Source organism: Lathamus discolor, chromosome 3, assembly GCF_037157495.1.
Source record: "Lathamus discolor isolate bLatDis1 chromosome 3, bLatDis1.hap1, whole genome shotgun sequence".
NCBI lineage: Eukaryota > Metazoa > Chordata > Aves > Psittaciformes > Psittacidae > Lathamus > Lathamus discolor.
In genome coordinates, this window is record NC_088886.1 from 75,234,601 (window position 1) to 75,251,005 (window position 16,405).

General features: G+C 53.4%; 1 protein-coding gene across 1 annotated transcript; it reads right to left on the reverse strand.

Annotated features, from left to right (window-relative positions):
• Positions 1-3,907: 3,907 nt before the first annotated feature.
• On the reverse strand, positions 3,908-9,708 carry LOC136009999 (aryl hydrocarbon receptor-like). Its single transcript, XM_065670572.1, is given in 10 exon segments — positions 3,908-4,642; positions 4,644-4,694; positions 4,696-5,130; positions 5,777-5,918; positions 6,801-6,910; positions 7,035-7,128; positions 7,131-7,180; positions 7,871-8,000; positions 9,580-9,597; positions 9,684-9,708. Coding segments are annotated over 10 exon segments (1,164 nt in total). The 3' UTR covers positions 3,908-4,533.
• Positions 9,709-16,405: the final 6,697 nt, after the last annotated feature.

A 16,405-nucleotide genomic window follows, 5' to 3' on the forward strand; every position in this document is an offset into this window, starting at 1 on the left:
TCTTAGTGCTCATCAAGTTCCAACCTGCTGCCAACAAGCAGGACACCCTCCACCAGCCCCTGTTTGACCAGTGCAGCTCCAGATGTGTTCTTTCTGCTGGGATATGTTTGTTAGCCACGTCAGACTTGTATCAAGGAACCCAAACAGGGGTCAGCTCAACGGAGACTGGTGACTGAACCTACTTACAATGCAAACTGAACCCTCAAACACCACAGCCTCTGCCTGTCCAGAGCACCCCATGGGAACAACACAAACCCTGACAGTTAACAAACACCTTGCTCCTCACGAGCACAAGGGCTGCTGGGTGCCAGGAGCGTTAAACCCATTGAGGCACCATGAACACAGGGAAAGCATGGAGCTGTGGGAGGTGCCGCCAGGGCTGGAGCAGCTCTGCTCTGGAGCCGGGCTGAGAGAGCTGGGCTGGGTCAGCCTGGAGAAGAGAAGGCTCCTGAAGGGGAGACCTCAGAGCAGCTCCAGTGCCTAAAGGGGCTCCAGGAAACCTGGAGAGGGGCTTTGGACAAGGGCCTGTAGGGACAGGACAAGGGGATCACCAGGATCTTCCCAGATATCCCTGTCCCAGTGCTTCAGGTCTGGACCCACCCTCAACCTCTGCAGTTGGGTCTCCTTTTAATCCATCCACCTCCAACTGCTTCTCCAAGCCACCCCTTCCCAATCTCGCAGAGCATCATAGCAGCCCTGGGCCTGTTCCCAGCACATGCCCAAGGTGGCGTACGTGCTCTCTCTATCATTCCATCATCTCCACAGCTTGTTCCATCCTGTCTCTTGTGACGTCTCATGGATCCAACCGCTTCTCCATCACCCTTCTCCTACAGGGGGAGAAGGGGCTCATCCGATTGCTCTATCAGCATCCCACCGGCTATGCTGATTCAAACGGCCCCCAACCACTACAGCCAGGTCAAAGGAAAGTTACGGTTCAAACTTCATTGGAGCTCCACCAACATCCGCTACAGATGCGGAATGTCACATGGATTTGTCACTGCATTGCTTCTGTGGGAGGTCCCATGCCCCTCCTGCTGAAAGGAACAGGCAGAAGGGCCTGTCAGTGAGGGGTTTACTCACTTTCTGAGCTGGTTGGAGGGTTCCTTTCCTGCTTAGACAGTGCTGGGAACGGATCCTTTTCCCAGAGACAACGCAGTCATAGAAATCCTGGAATGGTTTGGGCTGGAAGGGACCTTACAGCTCACCCAGCTCCAACCCCCTGCCGTGAGCACGGACACCTTCCACTGGAGCAGGTTGCTCAAATCACTGACAGACTGATACGGATTGGATAGTCAGTGAATTCCAGCTCGTCCCTCAGCTGGAGCTGGAGGGAATGGGCCGCGGAAGATGCAAGCAGTAATTTTTGCCTGTACTTGTCTTCCTGACGCAGTGTTTAGAGCACTCTGTTGTGTTGTCTCATCCAATCACAGGAAGATGCTATCAACAGCTCACGCCACTCCCCTCTTGCTAAGAGCGCAGCATGCTGTTTGCTCTCATGGCTGCTTCTTAAGGTGCTCCTCAGCCACGGCTGGACACTTCCTTTTGCCTTTTCTCCTTTGCCTTTTGCCCTGATGCAATCACACTCTCCCTGAACAACTATGGAAACTCACATGAGCATAAGGATCGTGCGTTAACACAGTGCAAGGGAACACCTTTTACTGCATTTACTGCACAGTGAGTCTCTGACCATCACTGTCAGGGCCCTTCTCTTCACCACCATAGTTCATAGTGCCTGAACTATGGTTGTAAAGACTTTTTCCCTAGCACCTAATCTCAGTCTACCCTCTACTCAGCTTGAAACCATGTTGCCCTCAAAGGAACTGAGGCAAGTTATCTAGATATCTAGGCTTTCCCTCACTCTGCTTCTCTTCTCCACGCTGTTGCTTTGGGAAGCATAGGAAGAGCCGTTGTCCTCTCCTTCCTTCTCCACTGGACCTGCCTATATGCACTGGAGCGGAGCCCTCTGACACTGGACTGCACTGGAGCTCTTCCCAGTTGCTGTGTTTGACCTGCAATGCCATGTACTGGCCAACACACATGGATCCATCTAGTCTGATTTCTCCCAAGTCCCATATCCAGTGTCCCCATCACCAGCCCCAGGCTATCAGTGCTCACAGTGCTTAGAGGTGCCCCTTCTGGCTGTGGGCAGCTTGGGAAAACACCTCCAAAACTACAGGCAAATACTTGCAAGGCAGGATCAGACCCATAAACCTTCCTCCTTTAGGGGTGGGGAAGGAGTAGCCTGTTTCTCCAGAGGCAAAGTTAATCTGGCTGATGGCCCTTTGGGAATTAACTGAGCCACAAGGGTCCACTGTAATACAGAGATTGCCTTAGAAGATCCCAGCCCAATGTGTCTGTTATGCTCCAGAAATGAGCTTAAATGCAAGTTTCAGCCCATCCAAACCAACTTTCCTTGCTCCAGAAAAGAAGAATCATCAGGATGATAATACAGGAACAACAATCCCACTGTTCAAACGCACCTCCTAGAGGTGAGCTGGATGGTGACCGATGGGATCCCTCATTCTTTACATCACCAGCCAGGCTTGGAAAGTCCTTGGACCTATCAAAAGGATACATCAATATATGCCTTTGGACAAACACCTTGCATCTTAAGCCCACTGTGAGTGAAGACCACAGGCACACAAGGCTGTGTACCTGGGTGGCCACTGAACTCAGGATTGGGTCCAAAGCATCGCATGGTCCAGATGTTGTGAAGCTCCTGCATATTAGAAGAGACTTCACACTTCTCATATCTAATTAAAAGGAAACAATGTAGAAGATGGGGATGGAGATAAGGAAGTTCTTCCCTGTGAGGGTGCTGAGGCGATGGCACAGGGTGCCCACAGAAGCTGTGGCTGCCCCATCCTTGGCAGTGCTCAAGGCCAGCTTGGACACAGGGGCTTGGAGCACCCTGCTCTAGTTGAAGGTGCCCCTGCCCACGTCAAGCGGTTGGAATTGGGTGATCTCAAGGTCCTTTCCAACCCAAACCATTCTGTGATTCAAACCACAGCACTTTAAAAAGTTAAACCAAAAGCGTCTCAGCTACTCCCCAGCTGTTCAAGTAGATAAATTTACACCCACTGTTAGAACTGTTCCACATGCAGCACCAGACCACAACTCTCTTGTTACCCACCACAGGTACTACTCAGCATGGCTTTGGCACCAAGCCGCAGCCAGCAAAGAGGACATGGGCCAGGAGTGAACAAACACCACCTCCCCATGTCCTCCTTCCTCTCTGTTTAATGCATGAACCATCAGCAAGCATTCTGCTCTACTGCTCCCAGCTCCAGACCCCATCTAGAATGGATGGTGCACGTAGGTGCTGAGGGCAAACACCAGGCTGAGCTTTCATAGCAATATTTACCTTGCTCTCTGCTGCCGTGGGGCCCTGGGAGATATCTGCTCCCAGCCTCTCTTATGCCAACAAGGGACCAGTGCTTTCAGCCTCACGGGTGCAGGCAGCATCAGATGTTACCTCTCCCATCGGGCTCAAGCCAGGAGCATCCTTTAGCTGCATGCTGTGATTCATGAATCATAGAATCATCGCTGCAGAGAAGTGGTGGGCATGAAGATAAAGACTTAAAGGGAAACATGAAACCCCTTTGCTTTCCTCCTGCCCCATGTGTGTGCCATTACGAGCACTAAATCTGTGCCCTCCGCAGTTATAACCCCGCAGATCATGAACAGAGCCCCAGCGCTCCCACCATCATGACCATCCCCTGTTGTGGTGAGGGGATGGTGCTTCAGAGGGCACATCACCTAGGCTCAGCTCCTCCTTGCCACCCATTTCCATCTCCCCATGCAAGGAGACTGTATTTCATCAAGGCATCCCACTGGACCATGGATGGATTGAAGTAAGTCTTTGCTTGGGTTGTTCAAACATTAACCTGACTAACAATAAGCTCACTACTCTAAGGTCTCCCCTCAAGGAGCCTTCTCTTCTCCAGGCTGAACCAGCCCAGCTCTCTCAGCCTGGCTTCAGAGCAGAGCTGCTCCAGCCCTTGGAATCCAGGAATCCTCTTGGATCCATACAGGTATCTCTGGCTGCCCACAAGCACACGGCAGAGCCAACAGCAGGGCCAGGCATGGAGGCAGAGCCATGTGCATGTGGCTTCTCCTTTGCTGCAGCTCACAGGAGACCTTTTGCTTCAGCCAGGTCCCTGCGCTGGACCAGTGCACTGAAAATCATTGCCATAAGGCCCAGGGGAGGACAAGCAGCAGCTGGTGTGAGGACGGGCATCAATTATGGATGTGCCGGTCTCCTTGGGGAGCAGGGGCAGCTCCTGCTGCAGAGGGATGGCTTTTCCTCCACGGACCTCAACAGAAACACAGCACTTGATGGAATGAAGCTGTGGTTGAGTAAAACCCAGCACCCTGGTAACAAACCCAGGCAGGCTACGGTGCTCCTTAGGTCACTTTAGCTGCTGGGAAGCTCTTGGGGCTGTGGAGGCAAGCAGCAAGGAAGAGTTAAAACCCATCCAGGTATTTGGTGATGGTGTGATTGCCCATGCAGCCAGGCTCAAGGATCCACCCTCACAGTGATGAGCTCACCACGTCACTGCAGGATGGGCTAAGATCAGGGTCCATATTGACCATTACCATTCTCTCACCCAGCAGCAGGAGCTCCAGGTCCTCACCATTCCAGCGCCCCCAGCGCACTGAAGAGCCCAGTGTTGGAACAGTTCTCATCACATCAGAGACAGTGAGTCCAGGGTGGCCAAGAGAGGGCCCTCCTGCTGCACATCCTCTTTGACGCTGTCCCCCCTTGAAGAAACCAGAGCAGCATCCGTACTCCAGGCACCTCTTCCTGCATCCAAGGACACGTCCTGGAGGTGGTCCACAAAGCTACTGCTGGAGGAGGCGTTAGGAGCAGGACGGGAGGTGGACACCGGACTGGTCTGCTGCATCACAGCGCCCAGCGGAGAACTGGGGTCAATGCTGCTCCGATGGAAGTGCCCTTCATGGCTCTGGGAGGTCTTCTTGGACTGCCTCCATTTCCCTTTGCTCTGGAAAGGGTCAGGAAAGCCTGGGAGAGGGTCACAGCTTTGATACAAGAGTGCCTCTCCTGTCGCAAAGGTGAAGGGAAGATGCATGGACTGCTTCTGAAGGTGCTCTCCTCCTTCTTCATCTCTGCAAGGTGGGAAAGAAGAGGAGGCTGCAGGTTGCATGTGCACAAACACACCCCTGCACTGGATAACAGTGATTCCTGCAAGCCAAAGCCCCTCTACTGTAATGAAGCAGAACCACGCACATACACATCTATGTGTGCACTTATGTACAGATACACACATACATATCTCTATATATACAAAGAAAAGCACATCATCTTCAGAACAACCACGAGGACAGTGAAGATGCAAAGGGTAACAGAGGTCTGCCAGACACAAATCTCACACTAGACCTGCTCATCTGCGCTGCAGCCACCCAATAGGATGGGTACGTGATGCTGCTACCACTGGGCAGCCACAATGAGAGTGCTTATTGCCCCCACAGCCACCAGTCTCTCCAAGGTAAGTCTGGACCAGCGATGCTCCTGTCACTGCAAGGAGCTTGGGGTGGTGTGGGACACTGGCGCATGGGTGTGAGGTGCAGGGCACTGCTCAGCGCTCTCCTGTACTCAGCCTTGCAGGGTGCAGATCTGGCTAAACAGCATCAAAGCACAGCACACTACAGCTGCCCCGTGTAGAGGCACAAGGAGCAATGGCGAGTCTAACATCCTGCATCCCAGAGCCCACACAGGGCAGCCTGTCCCCATCCTGACCCAGAGGGCACTTACAGGAGGGGTCTCTGTGTGACAATGATGGACTCGGGCTCCCCATTCCTATAGACGAGCTGCGCGTTGGCCTGCACCCACTTCCAGCTGTTCTCCTTGGTCAGCAGGCAGAGCACCGTGAGGCCTCTCTTGCCCATCTTCATCACTGTGGGAAGAGGTGCAGGCACTGAGGCTGTCACACACGGAATCATGGAACGGTTTGGGTTGGAAGGGACCTTAAAGCTCAACCAGCTCCAACCCCCTGCCACGGGCAGGGACACCTTCCACTAGAGCAGGGTGCTCCAAGCCCCTGTGTCCAACCTGGCCTTGAACACTGCCAGGGATGGGGCAGCCACAGCTTCTCGGGGCACCCTGTGCCTCAGCACCCTCATAGGGAACAGCTTCTGCCTTGTATCCAACCTGAACTTCCCCTGTTTCGGTTTGAACCCACCACCCCTTGTCCTGTCACTGCAGTCCCTGATGAAGAGTCCCTCTCCAGCATCCTCGTTGCCCCCTTCAGCCACTGAAAGCTGCTCTGAGGTCCCCACGCAGCTTCTCTTCTCCAGGCTGAACAGCCCCAGTGTTCTCAGCCTGGCTCCATACAGGAGCTGCTCCAGCCCCTGAGCATCCCCGTGGCCTCCTCTGAACTTGCTCCAACAGCTCCATGTGCTTCTTATGCTGAGGACACCAGAACCACACAGTGCTGCAAGGGGGGTCTCACCAGAGCACAGCAGAGGGGCAGGATCCCCTCCCTGAGCTGCTGCTCAACTGTGGGAGCGTAGCCCAGTACAGGGCGGGTTCTGGGCTGTAAGTGCACACTGAAGCTCATCTTCAGTTTCTCACCAACCAACACCATCCCAGCTAAACACCCCTCACTCCCCCCAGGCTCCCTGCAGTGACAAGAGCATCCCAGCAAAGCATAACACAAAGCCTACTATGGGGAAAGAGCTGCCGGGCTCTACACAGCAGCCAAAGGAGCTGCCCATAGTCCCAGCCCCATGCATCAGCCTCGGAGGTGTGCACAAGCGAGCAGGAAAGGGCCTCTTACTCCTGCCATGGTTCTCAGCACAGTGCAGCATGTTGGCAGCATGGGCTAACTGGTATCCCATGCCACACATCCACAGCTCCGCCCTTTTACAGCCCAAAACCATCTTCCCCCTGCAAGAGACCAAGAACACACCAAGGTCAGGGGCAGAGCTGAGACATCACCCTGGCAGGCTCCATATGGAATGGCATGAAGGAAGCTTGCAGCATCACTCCTCCAGTCAGCTCTGCTGCTTACTTGGCAGCACACGCCAAGGGGGTGAAGTCCAGCTTGTGCTTCATCCTGAAGATAATGTCCTTGGTGCGGACCTGCAGGACGGATGGGGGCCGAACCTTCTGTTCTGCGCATATAGGAATTTCAGCCTGCCTTGGGGGTTTAAAGCCCAGCGAGAGAGAAGTTCAGTGTCACACAGGAAAGGGGATAGAGAGGGAAGAGAGGGATGAGAGCCGCACGGGAAGCATCATCTCCCCGCAGAGCTGAGGCACACCATCCCTTGTGACCTGCCACTGCAACTCCAGTGCTCCTGCTAAAATAAGACAGAGGACCAAAGGGATGCTGTGCTGAGCAACCCAGGGCTCAGAAACACAGCGGCTGCAGGACCCAGCACATGCTGCAGTGGCATCAGGGCTTTGCGCTTGAACTGAGCTGTACCCCATCACGGATCAGAGCATTGCTTCTGAACAAGGGGCAATCAGGCCTCTTTGCATTGAGTTTCCAGACTAGGGTGGGATGAGAGGTGGAAATAGGGTCCTTATAAAGACAGGAACCCCATTAACTTGCAGCACAAGGAAGGAGGGATAACACCACCTGCTTGGTCCTAAGACATGCCTTTAGCATCTAAACCCAGCCAAACACGGGCAGGAAAAGCACTCTTGTTCAAGATCCAGCATCTCTGACAGGAGCAGAACAAAACCCAAGGGCAGAAGTTGTAGGTGCAGCCTAAACGTAGAAACCCAACATCAATCCAGGTCCTTCAAAGCCAACTTCAATGCTTCAGCAGCAGCATGAGCCCCTCGGGGTGAGCCTGGACCCCTCTTCTGCTGCGAGGGGCACACCATGGGTCTGCACTCACCAGGAGGCCAGAGGAGTTATCCAGGAGGCAGCGCAAGCGGCACAGGGAGCTCCTTTCCAGAAAGGAGGAGTTTTCAGGGGGAACCTGATCCAGGTTATAGGCGACAACAGAAGAGTCGAGACCTTGCCCCACTATGGGAGACAGGACAAGGGGGAATGGCTTCAATCTGCCAGAGGGGAGATTGAGATGACATTTTAGGTAATTCTATGTTCTCTGGGAACTGGTGCTCAAACAGGCTGAATGAGGCTGGACACCTTCCACCAGAGCTGATGCTCATAGGGACTGCACACCTCTCTCCAAGGACCCGTGGCCTATTTTGGGACAGAGACCCCATTCCCCCTAGCATCAGCAATACAGCTCCCTTCTGACAGGCTCAGCCCCATCCTTCAAAATCCCCATGCTGACTTATGGGATGAGATGAAAACATGGGTTTGCAAACCAAACAGCGACAAAGCCACCCCATCCTACACTGTTCTTGAGAGAACAAGTCATCTGCTCTGGGGCTTGCTCAGGTCCTCATGTACCTCAGGTACCAGGGGAGAGGCCTGGAGAAGGACCATGGTGCTGTCCGTGGGCAAGGAGCAAGGACAAGGAAGATGTTGCCTCTACTGCCTGCTCCAGCACCCCCTGGTTTGAAGTGCCCAAGGGGCACATCATTGGAAGGGAACAGCGACAACAGAGAAGGTGAAAGCTTTCACCTAAGAGCTTGGGGTTTGAAACCAGAGTGGAAACATCCAAGCTGTGGGAAGCTGTTTTCTTCCAAAGCAGGATTGAAAACAGGCTCAAGTCTGGTCCCTGGATGTGGGGGGAAACCATAGAATCTCTGACCATTCTGGGTGACCTCCAAGTACCTTTTTACCTTTTCCTTTGGCCAAACAAATGATCCAAGCCAAACTCACACCCAGCAACAACCTGCAGCAACGCACTCATCCAGCTTGCACAGCACCACCCTTCAAAGCACCACATGGCACCAAAAGGACCGAGCATCAGTGTTCAGGATAGAAGGGGATGCCTGCAGCCACATGCATCCAGGACACAGGGGAAGACCAAAAACAGCTAGGAGGATTAGCAAGCTTAATAAATGGTTAAAAGGGTGGTGTCATAGTCAGGGGTTGTGTGTATTGAACATGGGACTGAAGTTTGTAGGCCAGGTCTACTGGGGGCTGGTGGAGCTGGTCTGATGAAGGGGAAGAGCAGTTTTGGTAGGAGGCTTTCCAGACTGGTCAAGGAGGCTTTAAACAAGATGAGATGGGGGAGGGGGGCATCATTCCATCCCAACACACCCAGTCAGTTGCCAACACCTATAATAAATGCTCGGAGCAATGTAGATATATTCTAGCCTCTCCAGCCAACGAGCCGGCTTCTTTTGGAGCTCAGCTCAGATGCCTCTACATAAACGCCCATAGCATGGGGAACAAACAAGAGGAATTAGAGATGTGTGCACGTCTACGGGGGTATGATATAACAGGCATCACAGAAACATGGTGGGATGGCTGCTATGACTGGAGTGTTGGAATGGAAGGTTACAGGCTCTTTAGAAAAGACAGGCCCGGCAGATGCGGAGAGGGGGAGTTGCCCTTTATGTTAGGGATAGGCTGAAGAGTATGGAACTCTGTCTGGGGACAGGTGAGCAGGTAACAGAGAGTTTGTGGGTCAGGGTTAAAGGGAAAACAGCCGTGGGAGACATTACTGTGGGGATCTGTTACAGACCGCCTGATCGAGGAGAACCTGCGGAAGAAGCACTCTACAGACAGATAGGAAAAGCCTCACGCTCGCAGGCCCTTGACATCATGGGGGACTTCAACCACCGTTACATCTGCTGGAACGACAGTACTGCATGGCACAAGCAATCCAGGAGGTTCCTTGATTGTGTGGAAGACAACTTCCTTCTGCAAGTAATAGAGGAGCCGACAAGGAGAGGTGCCATGCTTAACCTCATGTTCACCAACAGGGAAGGGCTCGTTGAGAATGTGGTGCTCTGGGGCAGCCTTGGATGCAGTGATCACGAGATGGTCAAATTTGAGATCCCCAGGACAGTGAGAAGAGCGTGCAGCAAGCTCATTGACCTGGACTTCAAAAGAGCAGACTTTGGCCTCTTCAGGAACCTGCTTAGTAAGGTTCCATGGGATATAGCCCTGGAGGGCAGGGGGCCCGAGACTCTTGGTTGATATTCAAGGATCACCTGCTACAAGCTCAGGAGTGCTGCATCCCAACTAGAATGAAGTGCGGCAGAAGGGCCAGGAGACCTCCTTGGATGGATAAGGAGCTGCTGAGGAAAATTCAAAGGAAAAAAGAGGCTTATAAAAAGTGGAAGCAAGGACAGGCGGCCTGGGAAGAGTACAGGGATGTTGTCCGGGAAGCTAGGGACCAGGTTAGGAAGGCTAAGGCCCAGTTAGAATTAAACCTAGCCAGGGATGTTAAGGATAACAGGAAGGGATTCTACAGGTACGTAGCAAACAAAAAACAGACTAGGGACAACACAGGCCCCCTGAGGAAGCTATCGGGAGAACTGGCTACACAGGATTTGGAGAAGGCTGAGGTTCTGAATGACTTCTTTGCCTCGGTCTTCACTGGCAAAGGCTCTGACCGCACCACCCAAGTCTTAGAAGGTAGACGCAGGGACTGTGAGAATGAAGACCTTGGGCCCACTGTAGGAGAGGATCTGGTTCGAGACCATCTTAAAAACCTGAACGTGCTCAAGTCCATGCGACCTGATGGAATCCATCTGCGGGTCCTGAAGGAGCTGGCGAATGAAGTTGCTAAGCCACTGGCCATCATATTTGAAAAATCATGGCAGTCAGGTGAAGTTTCCGACGACTGGAAAAAGGGAAATATAACCCCCATTTTCAAGAAGGGGAAAATGGATGACCTGGGGAATTACAGACCAGTCAGTCTCACCTCTGTGCCTGGCAAAATCTTGGAGCACATTCTCCTGGAAGGCATCCTAAGGCACATGAAAAACAACAGTGTGCTTGGTGACAGCCAGCATGGCTTCACTAAGGGGAAATCCTGCCTGACCAATTTGGTGGCCTTCTTTGATAGGGCTACAGAACTGATGGACAGGGGTAAAGCAGTTGATGTCATCTACCTGGACTTGTGCAAAGCATTCGACACTGTCCCACAAGACACCCTTGTCTCTAAATTGGAGAGATATCAATTTGATGGATGGACCACTCGGTGGATAAAGAACTGGCTGGATGGTCGCACATGAAGAGGTCAATGGCTCGATGTCTGGCTGGAGACCGGTAACGAGGGGTGTCCCTCAGGGATCCGTGTTGGGACCGGTCTCGTTTAACATCTTTGTCGCACGCATGGACAGTGGGATTGAGTGCGCCCTCAGCAAGTTTGCTGATGACACCAAGCTGTGTGGTTTGGTTGATATGCTGGAGGGAAGGGATGCCATCCAGAGGGACCTCGACATGCTTGTGAGGTGGGCTGATGCCAACCTTAGGAAGTTCAACGATGACAACTGCAAGGTCCTACACCTGGGTCGGAGCATTCCCAGGCACAGCTACAGGTTGGGCAGAGAAGAGATTCAGAGCGGCCCTGCAGAGAAGGACTTGGGGGTGTTGTTTGATGAGAAAATGAACATGAGCCGGCTTCAGTCTGCGCGCACAGCCCAGAAAGCCAACCGTATCCTGGGCTGCATCAAAAGGAGCGTGACCAGCAGGCCGAAGGAGGTGATCTTGCCCCTCTACTCTGCACTTGGGAGAACTCACTTGCAGTACTGTGTGCAGTTCTGGTGTCCTCAACATAAAAAGGACATGGAACTGTTGGAACAAGCCCAGAGGAGGGCCACGAGGGTGATCAGGGGACTGGAGCACCTCCCGTATGAAGACAGGCTGAGAAAGTTGGGGCTGTTCAGCCTGAGAAGGCTGTGTGAAGACCTCATAGCAGCCTTCCAGTATCCGAAGGGGGCCTATAGGGATGCTGGGGAGGGACTCTTCATCAGGGACTGTAGTGAAAGGACAAGGGGTAACGGCTTAAAACATTAACAGGGGAAGTTTAGATTGGATATAAGGAGGAAGTCCTTTCCTGTTAGGGTGGTGAGGCACTGGAATGGGTTGCCCAAGGAGGTTGTGAATGCTCCATCACTGGCAGTGTTCAAGGCCACCCTGGACAAAGCCTTGGGTGAGATGGTTTAATGTGAGGTGTCCCTGCCCATGGCAGGGGGGCTGGAACTAGATGATCTTGAGGTCCTTTCCAACCCTAACTATACTATGATTCTATGCATCTGGGATGCCCATTACCCACACAGGGGCCCTTTAGCGTCACTGACCCCAGAGGCCCTATTGCTGCCCAAAGCCAAACCCATCCTCTACTACTAACCTGGCTGCAGGGAAGGCAGGGAAGCCACAGGAGCCAGCCCTAGCCTGCTTCCCCCACTTCCTAACGGATGGCCATCAGGATCAACTAGGGTCTAGCATGTCATTTCAGCCCAGTCCAGATACTGCTGCCAACTCCTGTTTCATTGTCCAGTCGCTGTTTCTCCCCCCTCCCCTTTATTCCAGGCACAGACACTCTCTCTGTTTATTGGCATTGACCTCAGTGTGTGGGAATGCTGCAGAGGTGAATCGGTGCTGCCAAGCTCATTTGAACCCTTTGAGCAGCTTCAGAAGCATTGCTCCACCACGCAGCAGCACTTGGTCCTCCCCTAACCCCACTGAACAGAGGCAGGTTCAGTACTCCGTGTACCTGCACTGTCATGCACCCGAGTGGAGGTTCTCAGCCTTGGTCCCTTTAGAGAGGGATTTTGATGCTTAAAATCACTTCCAGACCTCACGTCCAGACCTCACGTCCAGACCTCACGTCCAGACCTCACGTCCAGACCTCACGTCCAGACCTCTGCTGAGATTGCTGCTGGACACAGCCTTGGTGGGAAAGGACTGACCACAGTTAGAGGAGGGGAAGGCAAATCTAAACCCAGAGCTTTCAACACCCAGCTTGGCACTTCCAAAAGGGTAACATCAAACTGTGGGAGATGATAACAGGACGCCAGGCCCCAGCAAGCCCTCCTGAGCACTGCTGTGTTATAACCACAGTTATAAACCAGCCGGGTTTTGGCCAGTAACCAGCCTGGGTCCAGCATTTCTCTCACCAGACACCACGATCTCTCCATGTATCCTGTGTACACGGGCTGAGCATACGGCGCATCAGCACCTCTGTACTCGGGGTCACACCTTGCTCTGCCCGGCTCCTGTGTTACACCTATTCATGCACCAGGGCTGTAAAGCAGAGCAGATGGATCTCCGTGCTCAGAAATCCAGTGCTGCTTGTGCTTTCCTCCAGGAAGGATGGGGAAAGGAGGGAGCCATCATTGCCTGCCCCAGAGACCTGAAGGGGACTTAAACCTCTGCTCGGTCACAAGCACCATGAACTATACCACGTGAAATCACTGCTTCACCAAAACACCCTGCAATCCGTAACGGAACAACCCACTCCTTGGGTAGAATGCCAAGGATCTGGAAAAATCCCTTCACGGCATCTGCCAGGGAGCAGCACTAACCTGGAGGAGCAGCTCACCCTCTGGTACCGCTGCTGAGCCCAACGCTGCTCTGTTGCCACAGTCTCCACCCCACTCGGCTTCTTTGGCACCGGGATTCTTTAAGCCACTGCACAAAGCAAAGGGAAGGGAAATAGGCGCTGCAGGAACACATGCAAGCAGCCACCATCCAAAGCATGGTCCTGGCTGCAGAGCTCTGATGCGGAGAGTGCTCTGCTTCACCCATCCAGAGAGGTGATTTTAACCCCCACTTCCCAACACCCTCATCTTTCCTCCCCTTCTCCCCTTCCAGACCTTCAACAACCTATGAGTAAAGATGCAGTTAAAGACAGGATCATTAAAGCGCACAGGCATCGGCAGAATACACTCTTCCAGGGCAAAGAACAGGCCACTTGGAAGGGTGCAATGCAAGCAGCCCAGCCAGTGATGTCCCACTGGCATCATGCCCTCATTGACAGTTCAGCTACTTAGTGGGTTTAGTCAAGGAAATTAAGGCAAGGCACAGCTCTCAATGGGAGAAACACATGGAAGAACACATGCGTGGATACAAACATAGACCCCTGAGGTCACAGGCAGCCTAACAGTGGCCAGGACTGCAGCGACAGGACAAAGGGTGATGGGTTCAAACTGGAACGGGGGAAGTTCAGGTTGGAGATAAGGAAGTTCTTCCCTGTGAGGGTGCTGCATGCCCAAGTACATCCTGTGTGTGTGCAGCAGCCGGTTGGAAGTGCACACGCTGCTGCAACACCTCTGCACCCTGACCACCATCCTGCTGCAGGCACTGGTGCCCGGAGAGGACAATGCAGGAGCTATCAATTATTCCAGGTCTTCGGCCCTCCCCTACTCGCTCCCAGGGTGCAGAGCTGCAGGTGAAAGACGAAGACAAGGCTGTGTGGTAGAAGAGCAGCTCAAGGGTGCTGCCCTCTACTCATGGGGCTGCTTTCATGGGCAGAAAATCCTGATCACAACTGCTGCTGCTTAAACATAAGCTGTGCTACCAGCATTGGGGCTGCTCCTATAAACCACAACCCCCACGGGACGTTTCCCTGTGACCTTCCCAAACATCATGTTTTCCATGGGAGCCATTCAAGGAAGCCCAAAGGTGACCGCAGGCACCTCAGGCTGCTGTCCCCAGCTTTGTCTCTCCATCAATAGCCCCGCAGAGCAGCCCCCAGGGTCAGCAATGCAGCACAAGCGTCGCAATGCATCAGGCTGACAGAGCGGAGGTGAGGCAGGGAGCTCCCATCACACAGCACAGAGGCTGTAGCACCACAGAATGAAGGAATTGTTCCTCATCTCCACCTAAACCTCCCCTGGTGCGGCCTGGGGCCGTTTCCTCTTGTCCCATCCCTTGTTCCTTGGGAGCAGAGACCATCTCAGCCTGAAAGCTTAACCTGGGGTTTCCGGCCAGCTCTGCTCCCATGCTTGGGCTTGAAGGAGCATTGAGAGACCCCAGTTGTCTGCAAGCAGCCACTCAGAGACCTTCAACACCTTCCTACAGCTACTCTTGTGGGAGCTTTTAAAACCCATGGGAGAGGCAAACTGCTTAAGAGTTGCATACATGACACTAACCTCCCATAGAAAACATATCAGACACAGCTCAAACCCAAAACGAAAGCTACATCTACCTTCCGATCTATGACAACAGACTGACTATCACATCTTGAGCCCCAAATTTCTCATGCCGTGATACACAGACTCATAGGATAATCAGGGTTGGAAAGGACTTTAAGACATGCCAGGGTATCTTCCTCCTCTCCTCCCAGGTGCCAGAGGCCGTGCTTCGGCTGCTGCAAGCCCAGGTCTCTGGGGAGGATGCTGCGCACAGGTAGAGGTACATCTACCTCCCCAAGAAGCCCCGTTTCCAAGCAGAATGAGCCCATTGCTGGCCTATAGGGAGGTTCAGACATGCACCTCTTGATGAGAAGCACAGCTTGGACAACCTTCCCCCCATGCTGCAGGAACAAACCCTCGGATCCACTTCTCCAAACCAAGCCCTTGCCCATTCTGAGGTCTGCCAATTGACTTCCCCCCAGGCCTTTAAGTGGACCAAGCAACATGGATGTTATCCACCTGCCATGTGGCCTTGAAGGCATCTCTCTTTTTCACTCACAAATCACCACGCACGGCAAAACCTTCCCCTGGAGCATCTTCCCTTCTGCTCTCCCCCTTCCCAGAGGGAGGCAAAAGAAACAGGGATCCAGCAGTGTTTGCCAGGCCCTAGCAACAAGGGGAGGATGGAGGAAGGATTAGAGGGGAGCAGCCCGCCAGACACCGCCAGGCTAAGCTGCCAGCACTCATCGGGTGTGATGGGACATGCAGGCCCCAGCACAGTGGCACTTCCACCCCACAGCAGGACAAGAAGGAGGAGAAGGTGGCAGGAGGGAGGATGCTTGGCTTTGCTCCACCACTCTAAAGGTGGTCGCAGCATGAGGGAGAGAGAAGGGGGCCTGGCTCCTCAGCTTTGGGCATTGCCAGCACTGCAGCACCTCCACCAGGCCACAGGTAACGGAATAGCCTCCTGCAGAGCAGGGAGGAAGGGTGAGATGCTGAACAAGGATTAACGTACGTGTTTCACCAAGGGGGAATAAGGAAATAAGTCATCTGGGGGAACTGTCATAGAGGAAAAGAGACCTGGATAGGAAAGGAGAGGTAGAAGACCCTAAATCAGCCTTCACTGATGTTTGGATAGGACTCTTGACTTGGACGTCAGCTACAGTTCCTTTCGGTCCTCCTGGTCCAGGTTAATGGTGCTGGGTTAGGGTCAGTGCTGCTTTACCCATGAGGACGGGATGTGGGATGGGCAGGACCTTTATGAGACCACCTCCCTGCTGGGACATCTTTCCAGTGGGGAGCAGCTCTGGCTGCTTTCAATGAACACAGAAACACCCCAAACCACTCCTGTGTTCCGCTCCAGGACTTGTCAGCACTCAGCAGCTAAAACTATCTCCTTGGATCCCTTCCCAAGGTGGGCTTTAGGCCAGGTCCAGCACAGCAGCATCACTCCAGCATTCCCACTGAGAGGAATTAAGT